This window comes from Nematolebias whitei, chromosome 1 (assembly GCF_014905685.2).
Source record: "Nematolebias whitei isolate Nwh7 chromosome 1, NemWhi1, whole genome shotgun sequence".
Classification (NCBI taxonomy): domain Eukaryota; kingdom Metazoa; phylum Chordata; class Actinopteri; order Cyprinodontiformes; family Rivulidae; genus Nematolebias; species Nematolebias whitei.
This window is the reverse complement of record NC_056498.1, coordinates 20,902,862-20,922,919: the sequence shown is the minus strand read 5'-3', so window position 1 is coordinate 20,922,919 and position 20,058 is coordinate 20,902,862. Positions and strand designations below refer to the sequence as shown.

General features: G+C 40.0%; 1 protein-coding gene across 1 annotated transcript; it reads right to left on the bottom strand.

Annotated features, from left to right (window-relative positions):
- Window positions 1-10,787: 10,787 nt before the first annotated feature.
- Window positions 10,788-19,472, bottom strand: LOC119421017. The gene is made up of 7 exons (XM_037688410.1): window positions 19,439-19,472; window positions 18,867-19,205; window positions 16,478-16,688; window positions 12,558-12,702; window positions 12,372-12,465; window positions 11,923-12,177; window positions 10,788-11,347 (listed from the first exon to the last, which is right to left on the bottom strand). Exons 1-7 carry the CDS (start codon window positions 19,470-19,472, stop codon window positions 10,788-10,790), a joined length of 1,638 nt encoding a protein of 545 aa, XP_037544338.1.
- Between the last annotated feature and the right edge of the window lie 586 nt (window positions 19,473-20,058).

Here is a 20,058-nt window from a genome sequence, read left to right as displayed (position 1 = left end):
GTAGTGTGTGTGAGAGAGTGAGAGAGAATAGTAGTGTGTGTGAGAGAGAATAGTAGTGTGTGTGAGAGAGAAAAATAGATTATGTTCTACACGGCACCTCATATCCTTGACAGTCTGTCAAACATCCTACACCACCCACCCTTCCCCACCTACACACACACACACGCGCGCGCACACACACACGAGTGCTGGCATGAACTCTTCTCAGCTGAATTCAGTCCTGTGTGCTCTGCTCCGATCGCAATTGCCACTGCCTCTGTTGTCCAGCTATCCATCCATTTATTGTAGATAATATATTGTCTTTCGACCTTTTGCTCACTGTTATTTTGACTAATTAGTGCCGTTGTTTTGCAACGTGATGTAATGTTAATACACATCAAACACTTCACTCGTTTTTTTTTTTGTTTTTTTTTACTGTAAGCTTATTTATTGTCTGAAATGTTATGCACTGTAATGTATGCAGGAGTTCCGACACAGCAGTTGTGCACGCGTCCTACAGAGCTGTCTGGAGACGCTGTGCGTAAAACAACTGTCTCGGGGCACACAGCTGAAGGAGGATAAAGACGCTCCCCGTGGGACATGCAGTCCGTGTCTCTGCTGGCAGGAGCGTGGCGCGGCCAGAACATCCACTCGTTGTACTTTTAATGAATAATCAAAATAAAAATGTGCAATGACTTTGGACTTTTAGGGGCGGAGTTGACGGATCTGAGCGGTCAAAATTATAGAGTTCCAGGATCTTGTATTGACAGGATCCGGCTCAAATTAACCACTGTCCGAATATCAAAAAACAAGAACTGTTCGTAACGTAAAATACGTGTATAACAGGGATGTGAACTGGAGCTTGAGCCATCTTAAATACACTAAATCGTGCCAAATGTTTGAAACTCTGCCTGTCAACTCGAAGCAGTCAGCTGACTTGGTCTGAATGAAGCAGTGAAGTGGTTCACACGTCATCAGTGACGTCACATGAAGCAAGCTCCGGCCCACTGCTTCACCATAACTACCATGTTGAGTTTGAAGCATGCTTTGAAGCTTCGGTGTTTGAGGTAACTTCACTACATGTAAGTCTTGCTGCCCTGACAGCCTTTTGTTTTTGTAAATAATTTATTTATTTAATATTCCTCCTGAGTCTTGAACTGCCTGCCTGCACCATTGGGTTTACCTGCTCCAGTCCCCCATTACGACACCTCTGTGTTTCCCTGAGTCTCCAGTACATTTTCCCAGTACAGTATTTTTCCAGACAGTCTCTGCTCTTTAGTCCCGTTTCTCCCACTTGGATCTGTTATCCATTCCCATTAGTCTCAGCTGCAGCACCAGCCTTTTGTCATTGTGTATGCTTCATTTCATATCCAGTTCTCCTCCCTTTCCACTTGAGGTTTGTACTGTAAAAAACATAAGGTTGCCACATCAGCCTTTTGTTTCATTTCTTAAATATATCCTTTAGTTTTTTAATTATAAAATTATTTATTATTAATAATAATTTAATTATAAATAGGCAGTCCCCGTCAAAGTTTCTCCAGGAACTTTCTAGTTTAAGTGATATTGTTCAGGTGGAAGAAGGAGGTACCAGTAACAAATTTCTATTCTTGGTTTTATCCTCAACTGCTACAGCTCACTGGTTCAGCTACCACGAAGGACCCTACACATCTCCAGCCTTGTTAGTGTTACATTATAAGGCAACACTTTATTTGAAGGGGTACCATACCATACCATTTTAATTATAGAGCACTTAAAACGGCAACAAAGCCAACCAAAGTGCTGTACAATAGAAACAAACAAGCACAGCGGACAGGAAAACATAAAATAAAAATATAGATACAAATAGCAGCAGATAATAACTAAATGGCCAACACTGTAGACTACAGACAGGGTCAAAACAAATCACACCATGTCAAAGGCAAGGGAATAAAAGTGGTTTTCCAAGTGAGACTTAAAAACTGTGTGTGTGGGAGCCTGCCTGACGTGCAGTGGCAACTCATTCCACAGTCTTGGACCTGCAACAGAGAAAGCCCTGCCACCTCTGAGCTTACGACGGGTTTCTGGAACTGAAAGAAATGGGTGTTCATGACAACAGTCATGAACATTCATAAAGACTTGTTCATGCTTAAGACAGTGTCATGTCAGCCTTTGACACCTGGATGATTGAGCATGAACTTTGTTGTCTTATGAACACCCCTTCAAATAAATTTACCCATTATAAGAAATCTAATCTTCCAATGTCATGCCTCACTTAAATAACAGGCCTGCATCTACTCTGCAATTATTATTACTTATAAAAATGTTATGGGAAGAAAAGTTAGAAAAAGAAAAAGAAAACTATTTCTCTCTCCACTCTTTACTGCAAGTCCAGGAAAACAAACCAGCAGAGGGCAGTATGATATAATAATGATAATAGACTCCCGTTCATGGATTGATAACATTGATAGTTGCCATAGATAATATTGTTTGAGAACATGTGGACCCATTTATATATTTATTTGAGTGTTTTAGATTAAAATGGATTTAGATACAAAATCGTTCCCTCATCTTCCACAGCTCACAGATGGGTTACCTAAAGACAAGGATCTTCATAAATGAAATGACACAACATTGAGGGGGAACGTAACAATTTCTAAGCATTACAAAACAAAATAAAATGCAATGCAAACAGAAGTGACCCTCAAGCAGATTTCTTTGGTTGGTAGTTGCGTTAGTTCAGGTTGTTTCCTGTCTAATGGTGCAACAAACATTCGGCTGTTGGTAAGTGTGGGTGGGAGCTGATGAGATGAAAAAAGATTTACAATTATTTTTTTTGTTACCTGATGTTTGGACCTATGTATTTACAAAACACATCTTTCTTTATTTTTATTCCCACAGTAAACACCAATTTATTTGTGGAAAGATTATTGTTGGATGAGCGCTGGGTATCAACCGTGTTCACTCACCATTTCTGAAAAGGCTTCAGATGTTCTGTTATTTGTTGGCCTCATCCTGCTGGTTTGAGCTGAACTGACCACAACTGTTGAGTCTGGATGAAAAGCAACAAGTCCTTTTGTTTGAAACCTGAAGAACCAGGATTTCTAAGGAATGTCTGTGTTAGGAGAAGACCTGAAACTAATCAACAGGGCCTCTACAAAACAATCCCTTCTTATTGGGGGTGTGTAACGTGTCCCTTCAGCATATTCTGAAAACACATTATCAGCAGGCTTGAAGTCACTTAAACTTGTTGCACTATTTGCCTGAAACACGTGAGATTTCCTGAATCTCAATGACCAAAGATTCAAAAATGGTCATCGTTGACATGGTGTCAAAGTCTGTGGAGAGTTGGACCCAAAAATACACACTGACACAATATGCTTTACTAGAAAGTTCCTGGAGAAACTTTGGCGAGGACTGCCCATTTATAATTAAAATTTTATTAATAATAAATATCAATATTAATGATTATTAATATTAATAATAAATACTGATTATTAATATTATAAATTATTTATATATTGTTAATTTATTAATTAGTAAAATGTTAATAATTAATAATCAATATTAATAATATTCACACCAATAATTAGTATTAATTTTAAATATTACTTGTTAATATTAATAATTATTGATATTAAAACAGATAATTATTAACATTAATAATTTATAATTAATATTTATTATTAATATTACTAATTAATAATAATAATAGGTGATAATAGGTAATGGGTGCCTTCTATGCATTGCATAATGCACTGCCTTCCTTGCATGTTGAACCAAAATGGCTCCATACGTTACTCGGTTTCTGTGAAGAGTTTTCTCCTATTCATTTCCTATGGTAAATTTGGCATCTTTGTTAACAAAATATGTTGCCATGGTAACTGCAAATGTCAATAAAAGTAATTGCACACTTCCCAGAGCTGGGACGTCCGTTTTGATATAACTTTTGTGTGGTCCACGTTGCGGTTTGGTCCGATTAAAGTTGAAAAAGATACGCTTTTCAGTTGTAGAATAATAAGTGGGCAGTCACCAACTACTTCCTGGAGTTGATGAAATATTGCGTCTTTGTTCGCAAATTACATGGCCATGGTAACTTGAAATGCCAATAAAAGTAATAGCACACATCACGGGGCCGTGCAGGTCATTTTGATATAACTCTTGTGGGACTAGACGCTGTGGTTTGGGCCGCATTAACAGAGATAGAAATGTAGACACTCTTCCAATGCGTAGAATAATAGGTGCCTGCCATGCATTTGCATGGCAGTCCTAGAAACCTCTGGTCCCAAAATTATGCAGAAAAACTGGTCCATTTTTCAAAACAGCACTTCACTCTCAGGCAGCAGGTTTACTTGTGGTTCCTAAAGTTTTAAAGTAGAACGAGAGGCAGAGCTTTCAGTTATCAGACTCCTCTCTTGTGGAACCAACTAACTGTGTCTGTGAGGCCGACACATTGTCTACTTTTAAGATTAAGCTTAGGACTTTTTTTTTTTTAATTAAATCCTATAGTTAGGAGTTGCTTAGGTTTCCTCAGTTATGCTGCCATAGACTTAGACTGCTGGAAGACAAAGTGACCACATTTCCTCACTCTGCTGCTGTCTTTACTCGCTCTACTCTCCATGTTTGTTTCGTTCCTGTCCTCTCAAACCTCGACCAGCCAAGGTTGACCAGCTTAAGGCTGATTTTGATGGAAGTTTCTTCCTGTTGAAGGAGAGTCATTTCTTCCCACTGTCACCTCTGTGTTGCTCAGGATGGTATGCAGCAAAGTAGAGATTCAATCGACTGATTTCTTAAGATGCATTTACTGATTGGCATTTCATAACTACTGTAGGTAAATGCATTGTAATGAAAATTGATTTTAATTTAACTGAATTGAATTCATGATTTACACTTTTCTTTTGTTTAGTGCACTGAGGTCACCTTTGTTGAATTGATGCTAGAATGCAAGATGCTAGATAGATGACTTTAAAATGGCACTATCTAAATTTACTGAGCCAAAGTTAGGGGGAGTCAGTCCTTGAGGAGTAAATGTGGTCACAGTGGTTATGGCTCTTATACTAACTTTGAAATATTGTGAATGTGTACATGGAGTTTATAATTACCAAAGAAAGATTTTACCTTTTTTGTGATGACACCCAGTGGCTGGACGTTTCTAGAAGGTGTTCTACTGACGAGCAATGGGGAGGTGCTCACAAAGATCAAAGAATAAAAAATAATCAAGGATTAAAAACAGAATGGGTTGTCAACCAGAATGGTAGAAGAAGCACTTGAGAGAACAAAGTACAGGTGTAGGTGACAGTTTCTTTAAAAAATAAATTGTTTGTTTCGTATGTGGCCCTGTGATGGGACCGGTCCAGGGGGTACCCCACCTTTCACACAATGACTGCTGGATCACCAGTACCAGCACCAGTACTCCTGCCACCCTGAACAGAAATGCTGGTTATAAAATGGAAGTATGGATAATGGGTCAAAATATGGACATATTAAAGGATGTCCTTTTCTGTATCTGTTCATCAGAAGGAGCTCTTAACATGCTGTGGCTTTTAGCCAATTTTGAGTAAATTTTCCATCATACCACCCCCTGCACCATTCCCATTTTCCTTCCCTGGTTTATAATACGTTTTGGTTAAGCCAAAATAAAAACACAAAGTTATTCATACGTACATATACAGTATATATGAATAACTTGGTGTTGGATGGATGGATGGATGGATGGATGGATGGATGGCAAACTCCCACAAAAATTTGGCAGTTGTTTTTACACCTGATGCCCTTTCTGATGCAACCACAGATTACTGAGCTACCACAACCCTTTGTGTGGAGCAGAGAGCTGCTATCTAGGATGGCCGGGGAAGTAAATGATGGGTTAAGGGCCTTGCTCAAGGGCCCAGAGTGGGGCAAATGAGGATGGAGGTAGGTGTTGGTGCTTGACATCTTCCACCCACATTATGATGTTACGGTCACCAGCAACTTTCCGGTAACAGGTTCATTTCTCTGCACCTCCACTCCCCTTGGACATAACAATTATAAATGTGTAAAAATACATAGAAGTATTCATACTATTTTATCATTTGATTTGATTTTTCTAATGTGTGTAAAACAATGTTACTTTTTAAAAACTTGTTCACTGAACTTTAAAATGTGTTGCAACAACAACAACAACAACAAAAACTCAAGACACAGAACCCTATCCAAATAATACTTGTATTTATTTCGGTTTTACAAAAAAATAAAAAATACAAAAAAAAACACACAATTCACATCGTCAAGACAAAAAAAAATGCGCACACTTACTAGCACTCATCCTCACTCAAACCTAAACATCAGTGAGTAAAATGTTCACTCCTGCATAAAAACTATAAAATGTCAAAGTAACAACAGTAACAGCAAAGTACAAAATGTAAATACAAAATGTAGGAAAAAGTACATATACTGTAGTATTGCATCAGTGAAGTGCCGAAGTTAAGACAATTTTGGCATTATACAAAATTACTTTTTTACTTTACGTGTATTTTTTAATCTGATTTTTTGATATGTCCATTCATTCTTTACAAAATAACAATTTGGTTGCATTGTTGCAAGAGAGGAAGTTTAGTTTTTCAGTTTGTGTAACTTTGCAATATTTTTCACATTGTGGATGTCTTGATTTAAATAAAACTGACCTGACATATCATATAAGGCAGTGATTTACATCAGTACCAGGTAAACTCGATTTTTATGTTGTGAAAGTTGGTTCACTTGTTCACACAAGTACTTCTAACATTTCTATTCTTTAATACACTTTTGGTTATTTTACTTTTCACTCAAATTATTAAGCAACAAAATACTGAAACATTTTATATAGGCCTACACGAAGAGAAATTACTTAATTTTTAACTATAAAATGTTGATGGTGTTTTGCAAATCTGCAGAATTTTAAAACTGATACATGGAGAACAATTGTATATAAACTGATATTTAGAAGCTTATTAGCATAGTTTAAGAGTTTATAGAAAAGGTAGGCACTTTTGGCAAACTATTGATTTACTATCACTTCAAGAATACTAAAAGAATAGTTTTTAATCAGGTCTGTACCTTTCTGTGTCTCCATTGGCTCAACAATGACTAAAAAGTTTTCTCACAAAAATTTTAGAGAATGGCCTGAGAATGAGGTACACTGTAAAAATAAACCTAAAACCTGAGGAGGTAGAACATTCATCCCTGTTGAATCCCTGAACTCTTTGGGTTTTACTGACACTCTTTTTGCTCCTATGGCTTTCACATCATTAAAGATTTTCTCTTTATTTCTACAGAATTAGTAATGTAACTACTTTTTAATGCTTAATTAAACCAGGTTGGAAAATATGACAATCACAAAACATTATTTTATCCTATGTCTACAAAACTTGATGCATCAAAAGAAAAAAGTATTAAAGGAAATGGTTAATAGTTAAATGGAAGAAACGTAACCCTTAAAAGTTGTTTTATACACTTGCACACTGCAAACACTTTTTCAGATGATTTTTTTAGATACCATAAATCACCTCTTTCAGTTTTGAAATTCAGAACCTTCATTAAAATGTGAAATTAGGCACAAAAAACATGTTTGCTGCTTAATAAAGAAGATGTACTCCAAACAATAAATACATTAGTTCCTCACTTATCACGGGGCTTACGTGCCAGACAACCCTGGATTTGTGAAAATCAGCGAAGTAGGTACATTATATTTATTTTAGTGTGTGTGTGTGTGTGTGTATATATAGTGTATATAATAATAATAATAATAATGTCATCACAATGTCAGCACTGTATGTTTCCATACAATGGCGAAATTAGTCTCTGCATTTAACCCATCCACCACCAGGTGGTGCAGTGGGCAGCTATTGAAAGCGCCCGGGAGGCATTTTGGGGATGAGGTGTGCTGCCCAAAGACACCACGTGATGGGCAGTGACTGGGGATCGAACCTGGGACTTTAGGGTCCCAGGCCGGCTGCCCTGCCTCTACACCATCTCGGCCCCCACGTATATGTGTGTGTATATGCATGCAGAACAGGTTGCACACCTGCATGTTGTATGTCTCTGCTCTGCTGTGACAGACAGCCTCAGAAAGAAAAGGGAGGGGGCGGGGTCTGTCTTTCCCCATCACCGATCGTGTGTTGTGTACAATCTCGCATTGAAAACCTGTGAAAGGGTGAGGCTGCGAAAGGTATCGAGGGACTACTGTGCTAGATGAAATCTGACCCCCACAACAACACAAAGAATATGCAAAAATGTGTATAAAACCAGGCATGGCCTTCTACATCAAACAAACAGCACCACAGATAGAGGTTTGCAACGCGGTGAGTATTAAATGACCACACTTACCAGGGGTGCCCAGACCTTTTTGAACTAAGATCTACTTTTGAAGTTGCCAGATTTCTGAGTTGTCTCATCTCAGAATCAAACACATTGTATAGCCCCCAGTATACTCCCGCGTACGTATGTATGTGGAGGTGCGCGTGTACGTATGCGGAGATACACGCGTACCTCCGCAGGGCATGTCTGCACAAAGCTCAATTTTTATGACCGCGTACACGGTGTCGCACAATAAACTGCCTGGCGACAGACTGTTTTGTATGCAACACCAATGTATTAAATTCCCCTTCTTCATCCCTGATCTGGCCTTTTCTTTTGTTTTTTTAGACAAGAGACAGTGATTTCTTCCTCCTCCATTGATGCCATGACTGAAATGGTGAGAAACGAAGGAATTTGTCACAAGCAAATTAAAATCAGTCCCAGCGTGGCTGCGGGAGGGTCTGGAGATTTCCTGTTGAGCTGATCTGATGTGTGGGCTGCAGGGCCAGCACTCCCTGTTTATTTTATTTTTTTAAGAACTTTTAATTAACAACATATAAACACAGAACACCGCTACGGCTGGGGCTGCCAGCTCTAGTTTTTTATTTTTTTTTTCAGCCCTGTCAATCAATCCAGTAGGCGTGTCAGCAAATGACCAATCGGCAACCTCTATTTGTCCTGAAGGTAAACACCCCTTGTCTGCAGAGCTGCTCTGCAGCCGCTCAGGGTGGATGCTCGAGTATGAAGTCTCAACCCTCCGTGTACATCCGCGCATACATCTGCGCGTATGGACGTACGCGGGAGTATACTGGGGGCTTTAGTCTCCTAGTCAGGTAAACCGTTGGTCAGAATATTAGGTGTGTCTTTCTACTCCTTCAACGAAGGCCGGCTCATCAAACAGAATATAGCTCGTTTCCAGTTTCATTGGCTTCAGTAAAGAGTTGTGACAAACAAAAGTCCACCTAAAAGCACCTACTTATCTAACAAGGACAAATGAAATAAAATATCCTAAACCAACTCCTGACAAAGAAATGGGAGAAAACTGGTGTTCAAACAAAAAGGGCCTCTTTTCCTTACACCTAATTAGTGCTCACTATTTACAAAAAGTGGTAGAGTCACAAATCTATTTGCAAATCTTAAAAAAATATATACATTTTATACGGGTGCCCACACAGGTCAGGTACCCTCTGTTGCTAGGCAAAGACAGGAGAGCCACCCCAGTTTTACAGGTGGCTGATAGAAAAACTTTGTTGTTTGTCGTTGTTTTCAAGAACAGTTTAAGGGCATCTAGGGTAGGTTGAGGAAATGCAGACGTAATGCATAAACAATTGTTTTTCTTTAAAGTTTTCTCCAAATCTCGCAATCAACTAGAGACCAGTCCACAATCGACGTAACGGGTACCCCTGACTTAGACCCTTGATAAAAAGTCACTGAGGTTGGCCAAACTGTTCAGCAGCCATAAAAAACTGACATCTAAGATCTGCCCAGCTCAGACACAACCAGCTAAATTAGCTCACCACTTCGTTTACATAGTCATCAGAATGTCTATATTTTGCTTTCTCTTTTTATAACTTTAACAAGATAAGACATTAGTTCATGTATGTGCATTTGACGATCTGACTTATTAGTATTTGGACACCAGGCAGCTACTTAAGATTGTATTATGTTTGTGCTGCTGTTCGACGTATTGTTTTTATTGTTTTATGTTATTAGTGCTTAGTGTATTTTTAGTTGATTTTTTTTTTTAGTTCATGTTAGATCTTATAACTGTTTTTCTTTTACATTTTATTGTTGGATATAACTGGGACCCTGTTTACATAATTTCGTTCCATCACATGTACCACATGTGTTGGAACGAATTTGTATGACAAATAAAGAAACTCTAATTCCATTAACTGGGTTTTGACTGGCAGGGACTAGCTGGAGGGAAATTACAAAATGGAGTTTCACTTGAAATCACATTGAATTGACACATCCTAGACCAGGGCTATTCAACTAAACTGCTCGGAGGGGGCACAGTTACTGAAAGCAAAGAGCTCAGGGGCCAGACATCTAGCAGTTATTCCCATTAAGTAATGTTATTTTACGATTTAAAATTGAGTTTTATTTAAAATGAACCCACTGGTGGGCCGAACTGAGCACACCTGTGAGCTTTATTTGGCCTCCGGGCCACCAGTTGAATAGCCTTGTCCTAGACAAACTCTTGGAAAACTTTGGACCAACATTTGTTAATAGATCATATACACAAAACTTCTAGCCCCCTGGAATTACAGAAACTGAGATTGGTTCTAGTCGCCGGTGACAACTCTTGATTATTTTGAGAGCAAATTTGTCTTGCAAAATTTTTGAACTTGTTCAAAAGTCATGCAATGCAAAAGCAAGACTCACTCAAGGAAACTGAGAACCTTTGGGATATTTGGAGACATTTTGAGACAACCTGCCTTTTAGTTTGGAATCATGTTGAACACTTTCATCCAAATCAGTAAAAACAGTTATTTAATCTTGGCTCATAGTTTCACTCACTTTAGCAGCGACTCAGAGTCTTCAGTTAAATTCTCCAGGACACTGAAAAAGTTGGAAGAGGCATACTTAACTGGAGATCTGGTAATGCCGGAGCGAAAACCAGAAAAACTTCCAGAACGTAACAGGTTTGTTCCTTCTGATGCAGTACCATCATTTGTCAAAGGTGCAGATACACTCCTGGATCTTTCTTTCTTTTTCTGGGGAACGGGTGTCGGGTTTTGTTGGGGGACGGCTGGTTTAGACTCTTTCATCGCAGACTTAGGTTCTGGGTGGTTGCTCATGGATGAGGTTGATGGTTTCTGGTTGTTGCACTGGGAGAGCTGGTTACCTTGTTTGGACTCATTTAGAGTGGATCTGGAGCCATGCGTAGATTGACCGTGCTGTGGAGGTGGATAGTGTTTGGATTTAAGCTTCTTCAATTCCACATTCGGGTCATAGAACAACTGAGTTTGGTTAGAAATATTTGCCATCAGTTCTTCATTTTCTCTTCGCAACTTTTCAAAATTTTCAGCCTGACTGGCCAATAGCTTTGATAGACGTAGCTTTTGCTTCTGATCTGTGAGATACAAGAAAAATAAAATTAAACACTCATTTCTTTCTGGTCATTTATAATAGAAACTAAATTTTAAAACTGATAGGCTCTAATAAATCATTACTTTTGTCGATTATGCTTGAAGTACGTTGAATTTCTACTATTTTTTTTCGCTTGAAGATACACACACACACACACACACACAATAAGATAATAATATAGTTTTAACAATGTAAAGTCATAACAATGTAAAGTCATATCTATTTAAATGTGCACTGCTCACAAAATTAAAGGGAACACTAAAATAACACATCCTAGAGCTCAATTATTTAAATATTCTCATTGACAAACTTTATTATAAGCACTTTGAAATTGACTGAGACGAGAATAACACAAAAATTATCAATGTAAATCAAAATTATTACACCATGGAGATTTGGATTCATACTCAATATGAAAGTGGAAAATAACTTGACAGGCTGATTCAACGTTAGTGAATCTTCCTCAAGACAAGTCTAAATGAGGCTCAGCAGTGTGTGTGTGGCCTCCATGTGCCTGTATAACCTCCCAGCAACACCTGGGCATGCTCCTGATGAAACGGTGGATGTTCTCCTGAGGGATCTCTTCCCAGACCTGGATTAGAGCAGCAGTTAGCTCCTGAACAGTCTGTGGTGCGATGCGGTCTTGGTGGGTTGACCGAAACATGATGTCCCAGATGTGCTCAATTGGATTCAGGTCTGGGAAACGGGCAGGCCAGTCCATAACATCAATGCCCTCATCATGCAGGAACTGTTGACACACTTCAGCCACATGAGGCCTAGCATTGTCATGCATAAGAAGGAACCCAGGGCCCACTGCACCAGTATATGGTCTCACAATGGTGTGAGGACCTCATCCCGGTACCTTATGGCAGTCAGGGCACCTCTGGCTAGCACATGGAGGGCTGTGCAGCCATCCAAATAAATGCTGGAGGATGTTGCAGGCAGCATAACATTCTCCATGGTGTCTCCAGACTCTGTCACGTCTGTCACATGTGCTCAGTGTGAACCTGCTTTCATCTGTGAAGAGCACAGGGTGCCAATGGCGAATCTGCCAATTTTGGTGTTCCCTAGCAAACGCCAATCGTCCTGCACGGTGTTGGGCTGTAAGCACAGGCCCTATATGTGGACGTCGGGTCCTCAGTATGAGTGGAAACATGCACATTAGTGGCCTGCTGGAGGTCATTTCGTAGGACCTTGGTAGTGGACCTCCTGTTCCTCCTTGCACAAAGGACAATGTAGCGGTCCTGCTGCTGGGTTGTAGCCCTCCTACGGCCCCCTCCATGTCTTCTGGTGTACTGGCCTGTCTCCTGGTACCTATTCCATGCTCTGGACACTGGGCTGAGAGACACAGCAAATCTTATTGCCACTGCTCACATTGATGTTCCATCTTGGATTAGCTGCACTACTTGAGCAACTTCAGTGGGCTGTAAAAAACATCTCCATGATGCCTCTATGTGTGACAGCACTGACAAAATGAAAAGGTGACTAAAAGTTCAACCAGAAAGGACGAGAACAGAGAAATGACCTGTGGTCACCACCTGCAGAATCACTCTTTTATAAGGGTTGTCTTGCTAATTGCCTCTTATTCCGCATGTTGTGTGCTCCATTTGCACAGCAGCAAGTGAAATTGATTCACAATAAGTGTTACTACCTAAATGATGACACTGATTACACAAAAGTGGCCGATTTGGAGTTACATTATTTTGTTTAGGTGTTCCCTTTTTTTTTAGCAATGTAGTTTTATAAGCTTTTAATGTGTTAAAATCTAATTTGTTAATATTTTTTCCTCCGTTAAACAAGACCTTTGGTGATGTTAAACTAGAAGAAAGGGAATTGTGTTTAATCTATCTGCTCATGGAAAAAATGTAATGATTTACAAATATTACCATATAGCTTATAGAAATAGACTCCACATAGGACTATCAATACACATGCCAGCAGTGTGAGGCATACACTGAGTCCAATGCTGGTGGTGCAGGATTTCATCCGGTCAGCTGAAATAGCAACAAGAATAGAGAGCAAGTCAATCATTTTTTAAAGGTTTACATTTCAAAGCAGAAATTAGACTAAAGACTTAAACGTTCTTAAAATGTCAAAATGACCATTAAAGAAGTGAATGAAACTATTGGACACAGTTATGACGCTATAAAAACTGGCGTTCACTAAAATCATTTGCATGAAACCAACATAGAGCACATCCATTTGATGAAGACCTACAGAAAACTAATATGTTCAATTTCTTTTACCTCCTATTCCAAAAATATGTTTCTAGAAAGTGCCACAAGAAAGGAATGACAGCTTTGGGCCACCATAACTAAAAGAAGTCTACAGGCTAATAAAGTATCTCTGCTGACCTTCTGAAAACTTGCGCAAAGGTTTAAGATGCACTTTTATTTAGCACTCAGACCCCCATTTACAGCAGGTTTACTGACCATAATACCATGGTCAGTAAACCATTTACCAGTGGTTTTGGCACAGTGAGCAGGTGCCAGGTCATGCTGAAAAATGAAATCTTCATCTCCATAAAGCTTTTCAGCAGATGGAAGCATGAAGTGCTCAAAAATCTCCTGATAGCTAGCTGCATTGACCCTGCCCTTGAAAAAACACAGTGGACCAACACCAGCAGCTGACATGGCACCCCAGACCATCACTGACTGTAGGTGCTTCACACTGGACTTCTGGCATTTTGGCATTTCCATCTCCCCAGTCTTCCTCCAGACTCTGGCACCTTGATTTCCGAATGACATGCAAAATTTGCTTTCATCTGAAAAAAGTACTTTGGGCCACTGAGCAACAGTCCAGTGCTGCTTCTCTGTAGCCCAGGTCAGGCGCTTCTGCCGCTGTTTCTGGTTTGAAAGTGGCTTGAACTGGGGAATGCGGCACCTGTAGCCCATTTCCTGCACACGCCTGTGCACGGTGGCTCTGGATGTTTCTACTCCAGACTCAGTCCACTGCTTCCGCAGGTCCCCCAAGGTCTGGAATCGGCCCTTCTCCACAATCCTCCTCAGGGTCCGGTCACCTCTTCTCGTTGTGCAGCGTTTTCTGCCACACTTTTCCCTTCCCACAGACTTCCCACTGAGGTGCCTTGATACAGCACTCTGGGAACAGCCTATTCATTCAGCTATTTCTTTCTGTGTCTTACCCTCTTGCTTGAGGGTGTCAATGATGGCCTTCTGGACAGCAGCTAGGTCGGCAGTCTTACCCATGATTGCAGTTTTGAGCAATGAACAAGGCTGGGAGTTTTTAAAAGCCTCAGGAATCTTTTGCAGGTGTTTAGAGTTACGTCGTTGATTCAGATGGTTAGGTTAATAGCTTGTTTAGACAACGTTTTCATGATATGCTAATTTTTTGGGACAGGCATTTTGGGTTTTCATGAGCTGTATGCCATAATCATCAGTATTAAAACAATTAAAGACCTGAAATATTTCAGTTGCTGTGCAATGAATCGGAAATATATGAAAGTTTCATTTTTATCATTACATTATGGAAAATAATGACCTTTATCACAATATGCTAATTTTTTTAGAAGGACCTGTATATATATACATAAATAATTTTCTTATAATTTTCAATTCATAAGCTTTTTATGATTTTCTACTGTTGTACTGATAAATATCTCCTGGAGGGTAAACTGCCTCTGCCCCTCCTCTGAGACAGGCAGACTGAGCGTGGCTGACCAAAATCAGACTGCCTTCTCCGGACTGAACGAGAATAACACACCGCTGAAGCCCCGGAGCTCGAATGTCCAATGTAAACCTAACTTTATCACGGTATAATGTGGTGCTATGGCTCTGTAGACATTGCACGTTGCTGTCTTGCTTTGTGGTGTTTATAGAGTAAAATACTTCCACACAGCAGACATGTTTAGATGAAAAGTTGGTTAGTCGTTAGCCACAGTGCTACTGCACGTTTTAGCTGGCTGCAAACTATGAAATGGATTTCCTGAATGTGAGGGTTATAGTCCTGGATGGCACTTAACTTAGTTTTAATGAAACCAAGACTCCTCCATTGCCTCACTGCAGAGGGTCCAACATGTTGCAGCAAGGATTTTAACTGACACACGTAAATATGAGCACATCTCTCCCATTTAATCCTCACTCCACTGACTGCCCATGCATTTTAGGATCCATTGTAAAATCCTTTTGTTTTGAAATTTTTTAATGACCTTGCACTTCTCTGAACTGCTGCATCACTACAAAACCTACCGCGCACGCTGATCAGCTGCCGGGTCCCTAAAACCAGACTGAAGCTCAGGAGGGGGATCAAGCTTTTGCTGCTGCAGCTCCTAAACTGTGCAACGAGCTGCCCACCGCCCCCATCTCACAGGCCTTTACCATTATCTGTTGTTTTGTTTTTCTTAAAGCCCACTTGTTTGGCTTTTAACACTTTGTAAAGTGTTTTTTATTTATACCCGATTACATTTTTATAGAGTTTATATAAATGTTGATCAGATTTTATAAATGTTATTGTTTTTATTACCTGGCTTTATTTCACTTGTGTTTTGATTGTATTTTTTTATTGCATGAGCCGTGTTTTAATGTTGATTCTGTACGGTACTTTGGTCTGCTGTGGTGTGTAAAGTGCTTTACAAATAAAGTTGGATTTTTATCTGCAGGAACTGGAAAGTGGTCACAGTTAAACAACTCTCCAGTGGTTTAGCTCTTCAATGGCTCCCTCAAAGCCTTTGAGGGAGCCATCCAAACCGAGGGAGCCTCACTCCAATGGAGAATTTCTCGTTCAAATTTAAGATGGTTGAACACAAGCAGTATCCACCCAACCTGAAGGAGCTGGAGCAGTTTGGTCATGAAGAAGATGAACTAAAGTCAAGTTAACAAATCTGAAATGACCTGATACTGTAAGTGCTGTTTTTTTTTATAATAATACTTTTAATCAAATTAAAACTTAAATTTAATTCAAGACTGTAAGGTAATAAATTAAAACTACTTCGATGGGGGGAATGTTTTTGCAACCTATGCAAACAATAAGAGCAAAAAGTCTTCTCACATAAGACACAACCCTCCAGAATGAAATAAAGAAATTCAAAAACTGCACACAGAGCCACACAAAGACTTCAGTAGAATCTAGTTTTCCATTAACACATTAACAATCCTACCTGTTGGTGCCAGTCTGCAGACTCGCATTCCTTGTGACGGTGAGACATCCAGTCGACATCTCAGCTTTTCTCGGACTTTCAGCTTTAATTTCATCTCCTTGGTCATCCAGAAACACAATCTTTGGCTCAAAAGACCAACACTCGGCTCTGCACTGCAGCAACACCCCGTCATCGCTGGGAACAAATGTGAGCTCTGGCTCAGACACAGCAACTGCAAAAATAAAATGTATTTCATGATTTAGGATATGATCGTTGCAGTTATATAGGAAGACAAATGATTTAAAATATCTTGATTGAACTATAGACAGTACATCAAGCTATTTTATCTGTTTGTGGGAGATTTGTATCATATGGGGGCCGAGATGGTGTAGAGGCAGGGCAGCCGGCTTGGGACCCGAAAGTCCCAGGTTCGATCCCCAGTCACTGCACATCACGTGGTGTCTCTGGGCAGCACACCTCATCCCCAAAATGCCCCCCGGGCGCCTCCAATAGCTGCCCACTGCACCACCTGGTGTGCGCGCGTGTGTGTCAGCTTATATGCGGGTGCACTCTATAGACCGGCAATTACAGTATTCATAACCTCTCCACAAAGTCCCATTTCAAAAGATCTGAAATATTGTTTTTACATTTTAGAATTGTGCATCAGCTCAGCTCTTGAACTGAAAGATGTTTTCTTTGGAAAATACAATTTTCCTCTCCATTGTCTCCCATGATCATCACAGGGAGTTGAATCAATACAGTTGGCTGATTTTATTCACTGGTATTTACATAAAAATGCAATATTTGACTATTTAATTGGTTTCATATTGGATTTGCGCACTAAAATAAAAAAAAGTTGGAAAAACTGGACTCCATCAGAAAGAATGAAAATTGATTATTCAATCATTTAATTTGATTTTTGTTGTCAACTGTCACCAACTAAACATGATTATATTCAATCCTATTTGCAGAATGTTATTTACATTTAGTGATGACACTCCCAGGACATCAGCAGTTACAGAAACAAACCAAATCACAACCAACAGAGTTCAGTCAACTTTGGTGTCATATGGGCGTTTTTTTTTTTTGTTTGTTTGTTTGATTGAGACATTTCGTCCTTCATCCAAAGGACTTCATCAGTTCGAGGAAGCACAACAAATTCAGTCCCACAAGCAGCACACTCACATTGTGGACCAACCAGTTTGCCTTAGATAAGATGGTTTCTGGGGCCTGTCCTCTCCCCCGTCCACTCCTCTGAGACTTCTATAGCCAAAGTGGTTCAAAACATCAAAGTTCATGCTCAAAAATCCAGGTAGAAAATCCAACAAAGTTTGGTCAGGTCATCTGGATGTTTTTTTTTTTTTTTCTGGGTGGAGTTTGTTCTTTTTGTGCATGCGTGGGTTTTCTCCGGGTACTCCGGTTCCCTCCCACAGACCAAAAACATGCATGTTAGGCTGATTGGTAACTCTAAATTGTCCCTAGGTGAGAGTGAGTGAGTGAATGGTTGTTTGTCTCGTTTGTCTCTGTGTTCCTGTGATGGACTGGAGACCTGTCCAGGGTGTCCCTGCCTCTCACACAGTGATGGCTGGATATACGGTGAGAACCAGAGACCCAAAAAGGAAGAAGCAGGTAAAAATAATGGATGGATGGATGAATTTAACAATGTATGATTTACTGTGGTTCAAGCAGCCTTTTGCATTATTGATAAAGCTTGCATCAACACTACGAGGATGATACATTTAGGATATTTCCTTAGCATTTATCCCTGCTTCCCCAACTGCACCGCCTTCCCCCCTTTGAAAGTCATGTCATAAATGGAAGTCTGTACGTTTGCAAGTTACCAATTCACTGCGGTCATGGGAGATGTCAAACTAATACATTATCGCCCATCCACTATCCAACCCTCTCCCCCAATAGCATACTCACAAAACACCAAGCTGGCTTACATTTTCATACTGTTTTGGCTGTTAGTACATCACTTCATGGCACAAAGTTGCATCAGGGGTGGGTCGGCACCTCTATCGTTGCCTCCGTCCATTTAGAAATGGCACCTATGACCAGACGGCATCATAACCCTCACTTGAAGTGTTTTGTTAAACCTTTTATTCATCACCTCCAAAGGCCAGAAACTTGGGAGAAGCGCTGCTACCTTAAATGGCCTTATTGGTCTAAGTTTTAGTTTTGCTTTGTATACAAACAGTCTCTTCTTATGTAGCTCTAAAGAAGGAAGTAAACAAATCCAACAAATCTAGAATAGTCTTCAAACCAAAGCAATTTAGTTTCAGCACAAAAGTATCTGAGTTGGCGTAAAATTACACCAAGGTGTCAAACTTGGGCGTTACTTCAAAGTAAACTGATTTTAAACTTTTTTTTTAATTTCCACACAGCCACACAGTTGGATGGGACGTACCTACAGTAAGGTCCACCGTTGCTTCAACCTGAAACTGTCTCCCTCTCAGAGTCCTGCACTGGTATCTGCCCGCATCAGACAGCCGCAGGTTGTAAATTATCTGAGACAGATTGCCGTCTTTCACTTCGTTCAGGAAAAGATTGGTCCTGTGGTGGAAGTCTGGATTCTTCTCTGGGAAAATCTCGCAGCCGTCCCGGTACAAGAAGGTGATGTTATGAGTTAAGCCATCTTTGGACCACTCCACTGTAGGTACGTCATGTTCCAAAGAGATGTTGCAGGGCAGGATGGCGATTTCATTCACATTGGCGGTTATTTTCAGGACATCCGCTAAGGCTGATCCTAGAAGGGGAAAACTCAATTAAATAGACCGTAATTATTGTAAAATAGCAGTTCATATATTTCTATAATGCACAGCTAAATTGTATTTGACCAACTTTAGCGTTAGTTCAATTCAGTTTATTTATATAGCACCAAGTCACAACAGAAGTCGTCTCAGGGCACTGAACAGAAACATCCGTATACATTATAAAAACCAGCTCGTAAAAGTTATCTATCTAAAGAAGCCAGCTGACTGTGCTGAATCATCACTTTGTCGCAGTCTCTCATCCTGAGCAAGCATGAAGGCAACAGTGGAAAGGAAAAACTCCCTCTTAACAGGAAGAAACCTCCAGCAGAACCAGGCTCAGTATGAGCGGCCATCTGCTTCGGTCAGCTGGGTTTGAGAGGAACAGGAAGAAGAATCAGACAAACACAGAAAGGCAGGTCCAGATGTACTTTCTATAGGAGGAACGACAACAAAAATAAAAACATATTAACACAGAAATAATTACAAATACAAACAGGTGGAGTAGAGTGAGCAAAGACAGCAGCAAGGTGAAGAAGTGTGGTCAGTTTGTCCTCCCGTAGTCTAAGCCTACAGCAGCATAACTAAGGGATAGCTCAGGAAATCCAAGCTGGATTTATCAAAAAGTAAAGTCTTAAGCCCAGTCTTAAAACTGGACAATGTGTCAGCCTCACGGACAGAAACTGGAAGTTGGTTCCACAAGAGAGGAGCCTGAGAACTGAAAGATCTTCCTCCCATTCTGCTTTTGGAAACTCTAGGAACCACAAGTAAACCTGCAGTATGAGAGCAAAGTGCTCTGTTAAATTTACATATTAGAACAAAAACATTTATAAATGTTTCAAAATGCAG